Here is a 17,570-nt window from a genome sequence, read left to right as displayed (position 1 = left end):
GCCCTCTTCGGGTTGGGGATGAGATCCTGCCCCAAGTGGAGGAGTTCAAGTATGTCGCAGTCTCATTCATGAGTGAAGGTACAATGGAACGGGAGATCGACAGGCCGATCGGTGCAGGGTCTGCAATGATGCGGACTCTGTGTTGGTCCATCGTGGTGAAGAAGGAGCTGAGCCGAAAGGCAAAGCTCTTGATTTACCGGTCGATCTACGTTCCTGCCCTCACCTATGGTCACAAGCTGTGGGTCCTGACCCAAAGAACGAGATCCCGGATACAAGCGGCCGAAATGAGTTTCCTCCGCAGGGTGTCCGGGCTCTCCCTTAGAGATAGGGTGAGAAGTTCGGTCATCCTGGAGGGACTCAGAATCGAGCCGCTGCTCCTCCGCATCGAGAGGAGCCAGATGAGGTGGCTCGGGCATCTGGTTAGGATGCCTCCTGGACGCCTCCCTGGTGAGGTGTTCCGGGCACATCCTACCGGGAGGAGGCCCCAGGGACAACCCAGGACACGCTGGAGAGACTATGTCTCCTGGCTGGCCTAGCAACGCCTTGAGATTCTCCTGGAGGAGCTGAATGAAGTGGCTAGGGAGAGGGAAGTCTGGGCTTCCCTGCTTAAAGCTGCTGCCCCCGCGACCCGACCCCGGATAAGCGGAAGAAGATGGATGGATGGATGGAATGCAGACAGAGTTCCCAGACAGGACCAGAAAAGCAGCGATGAGAGTTAGAAGGGAAGAAAGAAGACAAGGAGGAATGTGTCTGTCCTTGTGGAAAGCTGGAAGAGAAAAAAACAGTTCTGTTGAACCTAATGACTGCAGTAACTGAACTGTTAAATGATTTGAATTTTAATCTTCTCAGGGTTTCCCAGGGATTTCCGGTCCTCCAGGAGCTGACGGGCCACCAGGACAGAAGGTTTGTTCATAACGTCATGAATTAGTCTGTATATTATTCTGTTAAATTCTTGAAAGAAAAAGTACATATAGTAATATAATATATGTCATAGAGTTCGATCAAGTGGCGTTGTTGTCTCTACAGGGAGACAAAGGTCATGCTGGTTTGACTGGAGAGCCAGGGACTCCAGGTTTGAAGGTGCAGTAAATTGATGCCGAATAATGTCAACTGAGATGTGAGGCATCAGCCAGCCTATTACTTAAGTTGACTTGATTGTCTTCACACTGTGCTCTGTCGAACTGCAGGGTGGAGCAGGAAACCAAGGTGTGAAAGGGGACATGGGAAAACCTGGGCCCATGGTAAGTAACATGAAAGTATAACAAGTATAACTTTTCCAACAACTTTTCCATGAACACTTATTTGTGGCAGTTCCAAAACCTCTCATCAAATTTGTCTGCTTCTACTGAAAACAATCAGAACTGATCCAAGTTATCTCAGACTTTGAGGAAAACTACATCAGTCATCAGGAAAACGTGGTGTTTTTGTGCTACAGGGATCCGAAGGTGTCAAAGGAGGACCGGGTAATAGTGGTCCAAAGGGCTTTCCTGGACCTGAGGGGCTGGGGGGAGCACATGGACAAAAGGGGGAGCCGGGAGAGGTGGTGAGAATCCCAATGTCTGACCAGTGGAATCAAGAAGCATTTTGCTGAGTGTTGATTAAGTATTGAAAAGGGGAAAAAAACACAAATTTATTAATGACTGATGGTGGGGGCCTACTTGTATACTTGTAGGGTTCTGATGGTCTGCTAGGAAATAAAGGATCTCCAGGATTACCTGGACCAGAGGTAAGACCAGGGTTCACAGTTTAAGGAGCATACAGTAGATTTGGTACTTGACCTCATGTTGCACCGAGACAGCAAAGATATCAAAGAACTGTACAGTATAAATCTAAATGATGGATGTGGTTGTGTGATAGACTTGGTCCATCGTACTTTTCTCATTTAATGTTGAATATTTTAACCAGAGGTGAGGTTTTAGGAAAATTTTATGAAACTACATATAAATAAAATTGTAAAATTAAAAATATAAAATATTACCTTTAATACTCCACACAGCAGGAGTTATGGAAATTGATGTTTGATGTCCATTTAAAACAAAACAAAAAGTTTTTAGGTTATCAAATTGAAAAGAAAATAAGTATTTACCTGCTAAAAATGCAACAGTGAACCCCGAGAATCCATTTCCAGAGTTTTTGTTATAATCTGTGTCTTTTGGTTGATTTGTTCATCAGTAAAAGTTCGGCTCTGGACTACTGGAGGGAGATGGTAGAGATACTGTATGGGCCATAGGTCAGGAGAGAGAATATTTGTCTATATCTGGGCAAAATGAGATGCATCCAGAAATATTTTTTCATCTTTTTAACACAACTAATCACTCTGGAGAAGATCATCATTCAGACCCAGAAACATTATTTCATCTCATCAACATTTTTCTTTTTTTTAACATGAAAACAAGACCTTACTTAATGAAAAAATCTCTGGAAAACTAATGAGTGACCATATGCAATTTAATGCCAATCCAAAAGCATAATTGGAATGAGCTGAACTGACAATTTTTAGGTTGTTTGGTTTTGTGCCCCAGAAATGCACGGTTGCTTATCAGTGTTGTACCACTACTACCATTACATCCAGTGCTACAAAGATTAAAATAAGCTTTCTTGCACATTGCTGTTACTTAACAAAATATTGGTATATCTTATTAATTAATTGTCTATGAAAGGTTTTGGTAAACAATCCTGCATGTGGATATATTTCAGAGCAAACATCACTCATGCTTCTGATGGCAAGATGTTTAGTTCAAACATTGTATTAGTGAAGTTATGACCTCTTGACCTTGATCCTCATTCAATTTCCAGTTATCAATAGTTTTAATCGGACTCTGAGTGAAATCCCTCAATCTTTCAGACACTATGAGCTCTAACCCAACCATGTATAGCCAGCATATAAAATTCTTCCCTACTTTGCTGATGAAATTGGGGAAGTTCCACATTAATTTAATTGACTGTATTGATCCCCGTAGGGAAATTATTAGTCCACTCCACTGGTTATTAGTTGCATGCATATATATCGTGTGTACAGGCCTGTGACACACACACACAAGAGGCCTGTGTTACGGTGAGGGGGAGGAAGAGCGGTAGCCAGCTCCTTCGTGGTGCTCGTCCAATGAGCAACATATAAAGGGGACAGTGCCTTGCTCAAGAGCGCCTCGGCAGGTGAACTAACACCTCCCACTGTCAGTGCACGCTCCGAAATTTTATTACATGATGCTGATTTTGAACTGCTGACCCTCCAGTCCCCAGTCCAAGACTTACTGGACTGAGCTACTGCTGCCCCTAAATTGGCATTACATATCAAAACAAATATTTCTTTGAAAGCTACTTTATAAACCATTTTCACAGATGAACTATATAATATTTTAAGAATTCAAAAAGCCACACTTTTACCATAGAGCCTACAACATGCTAATGTAGTACCAGATGTGTCAGTGCTGTGCAGCTCTTACAGTGTGTCTCGTGCTTCCATTCTTCAGGGTTTCATGGGCGAGATTGGACTACAGGGACCCAATGGCCCTCCGGGACCTCAGGTCAGCAATGACGTATGCGCACACACACACACACACACACACACACACTCACACACACACACACACACACACACACACACACACACACACACACACACACACACACACACACACACACACACACACACACACACACACACACACAAACACACACACACACACACACACACACACACACACACACACACACGTAATAATTCACAACCTTGTCTTTTTTTCCTTTAGGGACCAAAAGGTAGACCTGGGCGGGATGGAAGGGAAGGATCACAAGGTCAAAAGGTCAGATTAAATCTCATTATACATGTAAACACAGTTTGCTGGGAATCATATAGACACACTCCACTAGGGGGCGTACCATCCACAGGGAAAGGCATTTGAGTAAAGATGGAAGACAAAGCCAAGTTCACTTGTTGCTTTCCAAAGATTCCAGTCCCACCTCTCACATTTTTAATCAAATAACTGTTCCTTAGAAATAATGTTAATTTCAAAAGGTTCTTAGTAAAGATGGCTCTGAATATGGGGAAATACAATAAATTGCATTGAATTTCTCCTGTTGTAAATGAGTTTCACACTTTAAACACACAAATAAATTAGTTCTTTACTAGAAACAATTTGTTCCTAATCCTCATGAATCATGAGTCACAGTAAAAAAAGAAAAGAAAAGAAAAACAAAACATTGAATCTGACATTTTAGGGAAATTCTGGGAGAGGCGGACGACCAGGGAAGGATGGACGATCCGGAAAAAAGGTAGGATGACACACCTAACATGATACTTAGCATGAATATGTGTTTGAACCAAGAAAATCTGATGTTAACTATTTATGAAGGGGAGAAGAGGCAAAGCTGGAAATGCAGGCATAAGAGGAGGGCAAGGAGAAAAGGTTAGTTGTTTTTGAAATTCCAGATCAACTGTACAGTTTTTGTTATCCTATAATTACTACGTTACAGCTGGTATAATTATTCAAATAATATATTAACCACTCAAAATAAAACTGGTTCGAAAGATTTTGATGACTGATTACTAATCTGAGTAAGCTTTCTAACAAATGAGTCAAACAATTTAGATATATTTATTTGACATTTATTATGTCTTGTGAAGAGTCTTGACAAAAAGTTATCTGACTCCATCTCTATGAGTTCTGGGAAACTCTAACTGAATATTGTTTGCATCTGAAAATAATGGTCTGATTAATTGCTAATGATAATGATTATAGTGGCAAGCCCAACTTCAGGTCAGTCAGTGTATTATTCTGTCTTTCTCTGGCCCTGCAGGGGGAAGTTGGAGGTGTGGGTGACTTTGGTCCTCCAGGGAGACGCGGGACATATGTATGTTTTTACAACAGCACAAAGTTGTCAACAAGTCTGTTGTGAACTGTTTTCAATTTATTTTGATTTCTTCAGTATTCATCATAATTTGCTTGCCATACTTTTGGGGTTTACGTGCTCCTAGACAAAATAAATTGTTGATGAAAACAAAAATTATTTACATCTATTTTTTCTCTACCAATCTTCCCCACCAGGGTCAAACAGGCCTACAGGGACAAAAGGGTGAAGTTGGTAGTCCAGGCTTTAAGGTAGGTGTGTAGGTTATTTTCATTCATTCATTCATTCATTCATTCATTCATCTTCAGACAAAAAATTACGATCGTCTTGTCTTCAGCTATGTATGCTGGAGCTGACTCCAGGCCACACAGGGTCACACAAAGACAGACAACCACACACGGTCACATTCACACCTACAGCTAACTGGGGTGTCCAATTCACCAAAGTTAAATGTTTTTTGAGGTTGGAAGACGCAAAAGAAACTGGAGAGAACCAACACAGACAAAGGGAGAACATGCAAACTGCACACACAGAAATAAATTAATTTTTTTATTCTTGTCTCTTTTCTTTTGTGTGTACATCTGCATGTTAAATGGACTGCAATAATGCAGGAAAACTAATCGAAACGTGAGGATGACCATGTGTGTGTGGATGATGAGAGTACAGCGAGTACAAGAAGTGCAAGAACAATAGCGTGACTCATTTTGTAATGTTTAACCATAGGAATAGCCAGTATTCACAAATTAATATTATTTACTATATTAAAATATTCAAAGCCACCCAGCTGGCAGTGATGGACATAAATCACAGTATCATCTGCATACAGCTCAGATTTTCTGTCTGGACAAAAGGCACATTAAGTGATGGAAAGATTGAAAAAAGTGAGCTTTACACTCTGTGTTTCCTGCTCTGTAGGGGGAACCTGGGGCTATAGGTTCACTTGGCCCTCCTGGACGAGAGGGCTTAAAGGTCAGTTTATTCCTAACTATTATATAACATTAAACTTCTGTGAAATAGACTATGTGAATATCACTGACGAATACCAGTTTGGTGAGAATTATGGTTAGCGTTAGATTCTCAGAGAGAACTTGCAGATCCTGTATGAAAGTGAGTCATGATTATGCTGATTTTGTCATTACTTTGAAATGTCTTGTATTTGTGAGGTTATTTGTTTGAAAATTAGAGGACAATTTCTGAAAAAAAAATTAACTGCCTGTATAGTCAATTAAAATATTACTGTTTCAGGGAGTGCAAGGCTCAACTGGAGAGCCAGGAAGAGCTGGTCAGAAGGGAGACCAGGTAAGGAAATGCTACGCTCACATCATGCTCATCTATGCAGACCCAAATGGAAATGTAGCAGGAATGTGACTTATTTTACGCATAGAGCACACATGCATTGTGAGCCATCATATGTGTGCACATAGTACTGTTTAAATATTGTATTCTGTAAACAACAGGCTTAAATCAGTTTTTTGTTGGTTCAGCTACTTTCTGCTGACTCAGGATGGGTCTGTGTATACATACACATACATGCAGTCATTATGTTTCTGTACTGACCACCAATAACCACAAATAACAATACATCAGTATTGACTGTTTCTTAGGGAGATATTGGTCCACCAGGTAGACAAGGAGCCACTGGCTTACCTGGTCCGCCAGTAAGTAACTGAAATTTTGCCTATCAGCAATAAAAAGCTTGATGTTACAATGCATATACAGTATATCACTGTGAACATGATCTTCTCTACTTTCCTGTTTACAGGGTTTGTTTGGACAGAAGGTGGGTAAATCCAAATGATTTGGTAGTCTCCTGATTAAAAAAAAAAATTCTGATTAGTTGCTACTCTTGATCGCCAGGGTCTGAAAGGATTCACTGGACTACCAGGGCCTAGAGGAGAAAAAGGCATACCTGTAAGCATATATTATATAAGAATGTCTGTGTTATGTCAGCATGTATACATCTGTTTATATGTGCAATATCTATATTTTACACTATAGGCATATGCTGTGCGTTTGTGTCTGTGTGTGTGCATGTTCATGTGTGTATGTACTGTACTTCCCCTCGCCATCAGTGTGATATAATACACCAACACACACACACACACACACACATACATATATATGCATACACATTTAAAGTATATATATATATAAAGTATATATATATATATATATATAAAGTATATATATATATACACACACACACACACTCACACATATATATATATATATATATATATATATATATATATATATATATATATATATATATATATATATATATATATATATATATATATATATTTAAGTTCTTTTGGAATGAGTAAAATAATAGTACTTTGGTACAACTGTTACTTTGTTTGTTAGGGTGAACCTGGCCCTTCTGGAATTCCAGGAATCTCCGTGAACCTCACGCTTTCTCAGCTGAAGGTAAGGAGATTGGTAATGGCTTTTGTGTGCCTGTGCTTGCTGTTTTATCTGTGCTGATTTTCTGACTGTTTATTGTATTGTTCACAAGAATCTACACTATTCCTTAAAAACATGGAACTGCAAGGATACACTGTGACCACAAACCTAATAAAATAAGCGACATTATGTAATCATCAAAAGGGGCTAGTTGTTTAAAAAATGCTTTAATCTCTGCATGCCCATCTGTTTATTCATTCAACTTCCCTGCACCCAAATAAACTTGTGTAATATGTCTATAATAAAACAGCCGATAACGAGGGTTATAATATAGCAAGTTTTATTCTTCTCAAATTAATTCATAAAAATTAAGCATGGATATATAGTTCAGTATTGTGAAAGGAAGATTATATTGACATGCACTACATACTAGTATTTCATGTGGTAACAAAGATCAAGTCTAACCCTAGCATTATAATTAATTTAGTTCCTTTAAAAAATCTACATGACAGAAAATAATCAGTGAGGTTCTAGTGATCTCTAATAATCTTCTATTAGTTTCAATCTGTATCATTTAAATTTGCTTAAAATAACTTTGATTCTGGACCTGTTTTTGGTGCCTGGCCCCAGGGAGTCAGCTTTGCTGTCTGGCTCCTCAGTGTTGATAGGAACCTGCATACAATAGCTCCAGTCTTTGGGGCCATCATCACCACTCTGTGATTGGTTCTTGGGACTCTTTACATTATGGGGTGACTGGGGTCAATGGAACATAAACCACTAAACTGAGTCTGTTACATGCTGCAAGATCAAACTGCAAGTTTTCAAATCTTTTTGCTGTTTTTACCAGTCTTGGAATAAAACTTAAATATTCATGAAGACAAAAAAAAAGAAAAATAAAGGGTGGGTTTAATTTTTCCAAGTTCATATCTGATTTCATCCATGCATGTTAGATAATCTTTTTTATTTCTTTTAACATTATTTCCTGTCTCAGGAGCTCATGCACATGTCAGACCAGCCTAACTACATCGTGGTCCAGACCCTGCTTCATTCTCTTCAGAGTGATCTTCACTGGTTCCTAATCCCACCAGATGGCAGTAAACAGCACCCAGCTACCACATGTCTGGACTTGTGGCTTGCTCACCGTAACTACACTAACGGTGAGACTCACATTCACTTCTGTTAAGAAAATAGGATCACCAGCCATAGAGGACTGGCAATAAAATCCAGATATGAACTTCTGTTCAGAGCCGATTGCTCCACCCCTAAGAAAAATTTTCCATGCAGACATTTCTTAATTATTTTAACATGCATCTTTCTTTAGGTATTTATTACATTGACCCTAACCAGGGAAGCCCAGCTGACGCATTTGAAGTGTACTGTGACTTCACAGCAGAGCCGAAGACCTGCCTGACTCCATTGCAGCCTAAGGTTTCAGTAGCATGTAGTAAACAGTAAACGGTTATACAGCATTAACTGTCACACAGTAATCTACCTTGGCAATTTAAAACAATTATCCAGCCCCTCAACATATGACAGAAAGCAGGTATATCCCCTGTCAAGTAGCAAAAGTAATGACTGTATTAAATGCTGTGGTAATGAAATATTGAAGTTTCAATAACCACGAACTCGGTGGCATCAGAGGAGGTTGTGGTAATGTACCTAGTAAATACAGATCATCAAACATAGGTAACAATATACTCATCAATATAAACATTGAGAGAGAAAGTGATTCCTGTTTCATAGCTCGATACTGTCCCAGTCCTAGTCCCATGTCCTACACGCCTTAGCATATCATCAAAATTGCCTGATGATGATGACAGTGAGGAAGAGGTTGCTGTAAATACTGTGTGTTGTAGGTAATGTAATGCATTGCTGAAGATCAGCCAGAAAAATTACAACTCTGAGTAATACTTTATGGGATGAAGGTTAGTTGTAGTTGCAGGCAAAAATCATCATTACTGAGGAACATATTGGTGACATCACCTGTATCATTCCTGCAGCAGCAAAAAATATAAGTCTGTATTAATCCTTTGTACCATTATGCGCAAGGCTGTGAACTTTATGTTATTGACTGATTGAATATCATGACACCAGGATTGATATTGTTAAATGTTCTTCTACACACCTGGAGACTCAAAAAGGCAGGCCAAGATCACTAGTGATGAATCAGTATCTGATAAATCCTGAGTCACCAGTCAAAGTTCAGTGAAATATCCCCGCAGGATTTAAGTCTGTGAATTGGAGAAAGTAATTCTTATAGTAGGATACTGAATTCAGATGATGTTGTGAAATGAATAACACATAGAGTCCATGTACAATATTAGTCAGCTTACATTGGAAAGTCTGAGAAGTCTTTTAGTGGCTTGAAAAACATCTCTTTTTTTTCTACTGACCCAAGATAGCAAATGATAATGTACCCAACCAAACATCATTTTAAAACCAACACCCACATGGGCACAAAGATATACTGCATGTAAAAACAATTTATTTTATCAAGAAGGTTATTTTGTTTCAAATGGATGAAGATAAAGTTATTTATTATCCTGAAATGTGTGAGAAAAATAATAAAGATAATAATAAAGACATAACAGTATAACAGTATAGCCTACAGGCTCTACCCAACACTTTCAGAAACAACCAGGTCATATATAGCATTGATGGAAACCACATTTGCAACTTTGAAGAAAGACACCTTTGCTATATGATTGTGTTAATATGATACCATGAACTATAGGTTCCAATTAAAGCTTGGCTGAAGGATTCTGGTGCCAATATGTCCTTTCACTGGTTGAGCACAATTACGGATGGCTTCCAGGTCAGTGTCTGAATAATTGTACTGTATGTCTTGGATGAGTTTAATGTCTTTCTCTCTCCCTCCCTCTCTCTCTCTCTCTCTTTCTCTCTCTCTCTCTCTCTCTCTCTCTCTCTCTCTCTCTCTCTCTCTCTCTCTCTCTCTCTCTCTCTCTCTCTCTCTCTCTCTCTCTCTCTCTCTCTCTCTCTCTCTCTCTCTCTCTCTCTCTCTCTCTCTCTCTCTCTCTCTCTCTCTCTCTCTCTCTCTCTCTCTCTCTCTCTCTCTCACTTAAACTCATCTACTGTGTGAACCCCTTCCCTCTAGTTTGAGTATCCCGGACAAACAGATGTAGTACAGATGAGGTTTCTACGACTGAGCAGCAGAATCTCCACACAGACCATCACTTACTCCTGTCAAACAGGAAGAACATGGAGACACAAAGAAACGGAAGTCAGGTTCCTGGCTGATACTCTTATACACAGCTACCTGGGAGAGTTGCAGGACTGTGTGGTGAGTACCAGCAGGTTCAACCCCACACACAGACAAAATATAATATTACTGTTGCTGTTAGTGTGCTGGTCCGAGTTGGCTGATGTTATTTACCTTTTATAGTAATAGTAATAATGGCTTAGATTTATACAGCGCTTTTATAGACACTCAAAGTCACTTTGCAGTGGATCCATTACTCATTCACTCCTCATTCAAACTTGGTGATGGTAAACTACATCTGTAGCCACATGCCCTGGGGAATACTGACAGGCATGGCAGCCAATTTGTGCCAAAAGCCACTCTGAAGAAGTCTATTGGATGAGAGACAAAACGTCTTCAAGAACTTTCTTAACGTCCAGTGGATTGACTTAAACAGCTTTTGGATAACCATGACCTGGATGACTGAGAACCTACACACATCTGACCACCACCAGAATAATCACACACATTCACACACAAGCATTCACCAGCCTTTACCCTCCTTGCTGGAGGTAAGGAGGGTAAAGTGCCCAAGGACACAACAAATGATTAGGCGGGAGCAGCAATCAAACTGTCAATCCTGCGATCATTGGACGACCCACTCTACCAACTGAGCCCCTGCTGCTCCAATCTTTGATAGAGAACCACCTCTTTATCTGAAATTATCTTTAAAAAAAGATCCATCCATCTTCAACCGCTGATCTGGGGCGGGTCGCAAGGGCAACAATCTGAGCAGGGATGCCCGTACTTCCTTCTTCTCAGAGACCTCCTCCAGCTCCTCTGGGTGGATCCCGAGGTCTTTCCAGGCCAACCGAGAGACATAGTCCCTCCAGCGTGTCATATGTCTTCCCAAAGGTCTCCTCCCAACACCTCCCCAAGAGGGCGTCCAGAAGATATCTGGAACAGATGCCCGAGCCACCTCAGCTGGCTCCACTCAATATGGAGAAGTGGTTCCTCCATGCTCTTCCCTGGTGACTGAGCTCCTCACCCTATCTCTAATGGTATGCCCAGCCACTCTACGGAGAACCCACCGCTTATGACTATAGATGAGAGTAGGAACGTATACCAGTAAATCGAGGGCTTCATCTTACAACTCTTTCTTTCACCACAGCAGACCTATACAACAACTGCATCACTGCAGAAGCTGCACCTATCTGTCTGTCAATCTCATGTTCTGTCCTTCCCTCACTTGTGAAGACCCCGAGATACTTAAAGTCCCACTTGGGGCAAAGGCTCCCCACTGACCTGGAGTGGGCAGATCTGTTTCTGGTTGAGGTTGATTTGAAGGTGCTGATTCTCATCCCACTCACGCAATGCTCCAGTGCACACTGAAGGTCCAGGTTTGATGGAGCCAATGGGATAACACCATCTGCAAAAAGCAGAGATCAAATTGCCTGGTCCCCAAACCAAACTCCCTGTGGATACTGCCTGCCTGTAGGAATTCTGTCCATAAAGACTATGAACAGAACCGGTGATAGAGGACAACCTTGCCGAAGGCCAACATGCACCTGGAACAGGTCTGACTTACTGCGGGCAATGCAAATCAAGTTCTGGCTTTGGTCATACAGAGACTGGAAAGCTCTCAGCAAAGTGTCCAAAATCCAATGATCCCAAAGCACTCCTAACAAGATACTCTGACGGTCGTCGAATGCCTTTTCCATTGCAGCAAGCACATATGGACTGGTGGGGTAAACTGCAAGGAACCCTCGAGCGCTCGATAGAGTGTGTCGAGGTGGTCCAGTGTTCTGCGACTGGGACGAAAACCGTATTGTTATTCCTGAATCCACACTTCAACTATTCTCCTCTCCAGTAACATGGAATAGACTTTCCCCGGGAGGCTGAGAACTGTGATTCCCCCATCGTTGGACAATGTCCTCTGGTCCCCCTTTTTGAAAAGAGAAACCACCACCATGGTCTGCGACGTTAAAGAAACACGTCAACCAAGACAATCCCTGCACATCCAAAGACTTGAGGTATTCGGGGCGAATCTCATCCACATCCAGTGCCTTGCCACCAAGGACTTTGGCAACAAACCTTGGTGATTTCAGCTTGGGTAATGGATGAGTCTACCTCTGAGACCTCAGCCTGATCTTCTTCTATGTAAGACATGGTGGCAGGATTGAGGAGGTCCTAATAGTATTCCGACAATATCCTCAGTCCAGGTTAGCAGCCTCTATTGTAAACAGTTTTGGTAGTGTACCCCTTTCTTAAAGTCCAGTGGATTGATTTAAACAGCTTTGGATAGAGTATCCAAGACATGTGGTCAGTGTTCTGAGGATAAAACAACAAAGTCAATCATCGACCTGTGTTCTAGGTTGGCCTGGTGTCACTTATGCACTCATGGACATCCCTGTGCTTGAACGAGGTGTTCGTTATGGACAAGCTCTGACTGGCACAGAAGTCCAATAACAGAACACCACTCCTGTTCAGATCGGGAAGGCCATTCATCTCAATATCCCCTCTCCAGGTTGCACTGCCATTACTCATGTGAGCTTTGATGTCCATAATAAAGATACAAAACAAGTCGACACAGCTGCGCTAGCACAGACGGACCCCAAAGCTACCACTCCACTGACCTTGGAGGAACGCATAGTAGCTGAACTCTCTGCACAACTTTCAGCTGACCGATCAATTATTGACTAACAGCCAGTCATAAATTAGAAATTCTGGCTAATGAGACTCAGACGACCTCTTACAGAGTAACAAAGTTCTGGAAGCGAAATTTGAGGATCTTGAAAATTGATGCAGATGGAAAAATATTCCCTGAAAATGCCAATGGTCAACATCCGACGATATTTACTGACAAACTGCTGAAGGAAGCATTCAGATCAGAAGCTTTTCTTACTTCAAAAGTTGCTGACTAAGCCCACCGGATTGCCATTGCAGAGAGAAGTCCTTCCAACTCCAGACCATGTCACCTCATTGTTCATATTCACCACTTCCAAACCAAGGCAAGCTTCCTGAAGCCAGCAAGAGAGACTGGCTACATCTATTTTCGAGGATCCAAGATTCACTTTTTCCCTGATTATAGCTCTGAAATCTACAGAAAGAGAGCCACATTTGCTCCAGTGAAATCACAGCTGGAGAACGTTGGATTGACCTACAGGATGATGTGCCCTACCAGGCTTTAGGTTATTGATAAGAATGAATAGGAATATACTTTTTTCTCCTTCAAGGAGGCATCCGGGTTTGTGGAAAATTGTAGGGGCACAGTTGGGTTGCACTACGCCGGTGAGTAGCAGTGTATGGCTGACCCCCTTATGCTATGCGAACTACAATCTGAGCCTTCTAGCAGACTATGTTACAACTGAAATGGACATTCATCTTTATTCTGGGTATTTTGTCTTTTTTGGGATGTCACAATGGTCCTGATGGCTTGAACAGAACAGGTTAAAGTAAGATTACGAGGAAATTATATAAAAAATGACCGTACCTGTGTTATAAATCTGACTGCCCGGTTATAGTTTGGCTTTATCCCCTGGAATCCAGTGATGCCCTTGCTGGTGTGGCTGAGACACACATAGACAACCATGTAGCAGAAAGGAAGACAGAAAGACATTGCCTCATTCTAGGAGTTATTTCTAACACTTTTTCCTTTTCCACAGTCAGGACCCCAGGAATCGGTTTTTCTGTTTGAAACTGAAGACCTCCTCCTGCTGCCTCTCAGAGACATCGCAGTTTTTGGAAACCATGGAGCAACCCAGGAGTTCGGCTTCACCATAGGACCAGCATGCTTCAGCTAGCATTACTGAATCTTTATGGTGGTCTGCCATTACAAAAGTCTGGACAGACAAACCATTTATTTCACGCACTTTTATGTTGCGTTTTATACGCATGACATCATTTTTGAAAAGGCATTCTTCTCTACTTCACTGTTTTTTGCAATTTCCTTCAAATTTTTTGACCAGACAATTTTTAATGGCTTTGGAACAATTTTGTTGCTCACAATGAGAATTCCGGGTCTTATAAGACCAATAACTTTTTCAAAAAGTACAACATCAACAACAACAGACAGTATTTAAGAAAGGAAAATCCTTTGTGAAAAAGACTTTCTGTTCATATTTGAAAGTTTCCTTATTGCTGACTAATATTTGACTCGCACACTCTTTAGTCCAGGGATTTTTTAACCAAAACGTGTTGACATTAACCATATTATGTACATTTTGTTCATGTGTAATTGAAACGTACTTATTTATGAAAGTATTTGACAGTTGGTCAATCATTTTAAATTTGAATTCAGGTAAATTCAAGTGATACTCGTGTGGAAACATACTGCTGTAAGTTACGTGACAAGTCATACATTGTCTAACAAAGCTAACTATTTGATGTCTTGACTTATTAGTTTTCTTTGTTTCTGTACATTCAACGAGTTAGTGATAAGGTGAGATGAAATAAGATCAGTTTGTTTTATAGTGCTCTCTCACCCACTGGGAATATTTTGTATTTTGTATTTTATTTTATTATTTGTATTTTTATTATTTTTTTACTGTTGTTGTTTTTTTTTGTCCCTGTTGATGTTTCTGTTTAAATAAACATAAAGTTAAAAAAGAAAAGAGAGAGAACACAGACTAGAAGAGGTGACTGTTGTGGACCAGGAAGCAGCCAAGATTAGTCAGGATGAAGTGAGGAGGGCATTGAAGAGGATGAAGAGTGGAAAGGCAGTCGGTCCTGATGATATACCTGTAGAGGTATGGAAGTGTCTAGGAGAGGTGGCAGTAGAGTTTCTGACTGGGTTGTTCAACAGGATGTTAGATATTGAGAAGATGCCCATTTTTAAGAACAAGGGAGATGTGCAGAGTTGTGGCAACTACAGAGGAATAAAGCTGATGAGCCACACAATGAAGTTATGTGAAGGAGTAGTTGAAGCTAGACCAGGGGCAGAAGTGAGCATTTGTAAGCAGCAGTATGGCTTCTTGCCACAAAAGAGTACTACAGATGCAGTATTTGCTTTGAGGATGTTGATAGAGAAGTACAGAGAAGGCCAGAGGGAGCTGCATTGTGTTTTTGTAGATCTGGAGAAAGCTTATGACAGGGTGCCCAGAGAGGAACTGTGGTATTGTATGAGGAAGTCTGGAGTGGCAGAGAAGTATGTTAGAGCGGTGCAGGACATGTATGAAGACTGTAAGACAGTGGTGAGGTGTGCTGTAGGTGTGACAGAGGAGTTCAAGGTGGAGGTGGGACTGCATCAGGGATCAGCTCTGAGCCCCTTCTTGTTGCTATGGTGATGGACAGGCTGACAGACGAGGTTAGACAGGAATCTCCATGGACTATGATGTTTGCAGATGACATTGTGATCTGCAGTGAGAGCAGGGAACAGGTGGAGGAGAAGCTAGAGAGGTGGAGGGTTGTCCTGGAAAGGAGAGGAATGAAGGTTAGCCGCAGTAAGACAGAGTACATGTGTGTGAATGAGAGGGACCCAAGTGGAAGAGTGAGGTTACAGGGACAAGAGATCAAGAAGGTGGAGGATTTTAAGTACTTAGGCTCAACAGTCCAGAGCAATGGAGAGTGTGGAAAAGAGGTGAAGAAGCGTGTCCAGGCAGGATGGAACGGGCGGAGGAAAGTGTCAGGTGTGATGTGCGATAGAAGAGTTTCAGCTAAAATGATAGGAAAGGTGTACAAAACTGTGGTGAGACCAGCGATGTTGTTTGGTCTAGAGACAGTGTCACTGAGGAAAAGACAGGAGACAGAGCTGGAGGTAGCAGAGATGAAGATGCTGAGGTTCTCTCTGGGAGTGACCAGGAAGGATAGGATCAGGAATGAGTACATCAGAGGGACAGCACATGTTAGAGGTTTTGGAGATAAAGTCAGAGAGGCCAGACTGAGATGGTTTGGACATGTCCAGAGGAGAGATAGTGAATATATCGGTAGAAGGATGCTGAGTTTTGAACTGCTAGGCAGTTCAAAACTAAGTAAGAACTGCTAGGCAGTTCTGCTAGGCAGTTCAAAACTCGTCCTAGACGATGACCGAAGAGGTTTATGGATGTAGTGAAAGAGGACATGAAGGTAGTTGGTGTGAGAGAAGAAGATGCAGAAGACAGGGTTAGATGGAGGCAACTGATTCGCTCTGGCGACCCCTGAAGGGAAAAGCTGAAAGGAAAAGAAGAAGATATGTCTCTATATAAAAACAGTACAATAGCACTGATCCAGTTACTGAAAAGAGGAGCGAGACTAAGGCTAAGTCCACACGGAGCCTGATCTTTTTGAAAACTCAATTTTTTTTCCCTCACATAGAAAAAGTTTTGGCTGCAGCGTCCATACGACAACACATACCCGGCATTTTCAAAAAAAACTTCACTTTGGCCAGCAATTTCAAAATATGGGTCTTTGTCCCAGATTTCTATGTTGTCGTGTGGACGGAAGGCGTAACCGCAACAAAAAAACTTTCATTTTCAAAAAGATCCGGCTACGTGTGGAAGATGGAGAAGTTGTGGCAGTTTCAAAGCTTCAAAGTTTCAAAGCAGAGGCTCTTTTTTGAAAAATGGCTGCAGCCAATCAGTTAATGTGTAATAAAACATGTTTTTAAGATTGAGAGGCTACGGCGTCACCTGTTAGGAATAAAATCTAGATTGGGAGATTGCCTTTTCCTTAACTGCTGGTAATACACTTCAGCTTTTCTCTGCTCTCATCACGCATTGAGTGAATGACAGGAAGTGAAACACGAGGTCAGATATACTGTAGTCATAGTCTGACTGACTGACTGTACCATATGTGCATGACATGCAGCACAGATGAAATTACAGTCCTCTCAGACCCACAGGCAGTAAAAAACACACACAAAAGAATCGCTCTAGCAAGAGGAGCCATATTTTTTTCAAGAAAAAAAAAAGGTATTAACCGATTACTATTATTTTGAATAACCAATTTTGTTCCAGAACATTAAAAAATATAAAAATTTTTGGTTTTTGTTCCATGAACTGATTCAAAGCCAGTTAGTAGTGATCTTTATGAAAATTACATTTTTAAAATATTTTTATTTTGTTTTGTGGAATACCTGATGAGTCCCAGCCTCACCTAGACTCCTGCGGCCCCCAGGTAATTGGAGTTTGAAGACCCCTGC

The 17,570-nt window shown here is 41.1% G+C and overlaps 1 protein-coding gene across 2 annotated transcripts in view; it reads left to right on the top strand.

Annotated features, from left to right (window-relative positions):
- Window positions 1–14,960, top strand: part of si:dkey-61l1.4 (collagen alpha-1(V) chain) — a 38,106-nt gene extending 23,146 nt beyond the window's left edge. Inside the window, exons 42-63 of one of the 2 annotated variants that reach the window (XM_068311787.1) lie at window positions 850–903; window positions 1,027–1,080; window positions 1,188–1,241; window positions 1,436–1,543; window positions 1,673–1,726; window positions 3,471–3,524; window positions 3,750–3,803; window positions 4,219–4,272; window positions 4,353–4,406; window positions 4,798–4,851; window positions 5,046–5,099; window positions 5,764–5,817; window positions 6,094–6,147; window positions 6,453–6,506; window positions 6,611–6,628; window positions 6,706–6,759; window positions 7,216–7,278; window positions 8,246–8,411; window positions 8,576–8,682; window positions 9,989–10,069; window positions 10,370–10,555; window positions 14,119–14,960. In XM_068311787.1, coding sequence (XP_068167888.1) covers window positions 850–903; window positions 1,027–1,080; window positions 1,188–1,241; window positions 1,436–1,543; window positions 1,673–1,726; window positions 3,471–3,524; window positions 3,750–3,803; window positions 4,219–4,272; window positions 4,353–4,406; window positions 4,798–4,851; window positions 5,046–5,099; window positions 5,764–5,817; window positions 6,094–6,147; window positions 6,453–6,506; window positions 6,611–6,628; window positions 6,706–6,759; window positions 7,216–7,278; window positions 8,246–8,411; window positions 8,576–8,682; window positions 9,989–10,069; window positions 10,370–10,555; window positions 14,119–14,256 — 1,623 coding nt within the window. In that variant the 3' untranslated portion in view covers window positions 14,257–14,960. Of the gene's footprint in view, window positions 1–849; window positions 904–1,026; window positions 1,081–1,187; window positions 1,242–1,435; window positions 1,544–1,672; window positions 1,727–3,470; window positions 3,525–3,749; window positions 3,804–4,218; window positions 4,273–4,352; window positions 4,407–4,797; window positions 4,852–5,045; window positions 5,100–5,763; window positions 5,818–6,093; window positions 6,148–6,435; window positions 6,507–6,610; window positions 6,629–6,705; window positions 6,760–7,215; window positions 7,279–8,245; window positions 8,412–8,575; window positions 8,683–9,988; window positions 10,070–10,369; window positions 10,556–14,118 lie in introns of those variants that run through there. The other variant, XR_011035084.1, reaches the window with a different exon arrangement.
- Window positions 14,961–17,570: the final 2,610 nt, after the last annotated feature.

This window comes from Antennarius striatus, chromosome 3, assembly GCF_040054535.1.
Source record: "Antennarius striatus isolate MH-2024 chromosome 3, ASM4005453v1, whole genome shotgun sequence".
Classification (NCBI taxonomy): domain Eukaryota; kingdom Metazoa; phylum Chordata; class Actinopteri; order Lophiiformes; family Antennariidae; genus Antennarius; species Antennarius striatus.
The sequence above is the reverse complement of the archived record's forward strand: the minus strand, read 5'-3'. Positions and strand labels throughout refer to the sequence as shown.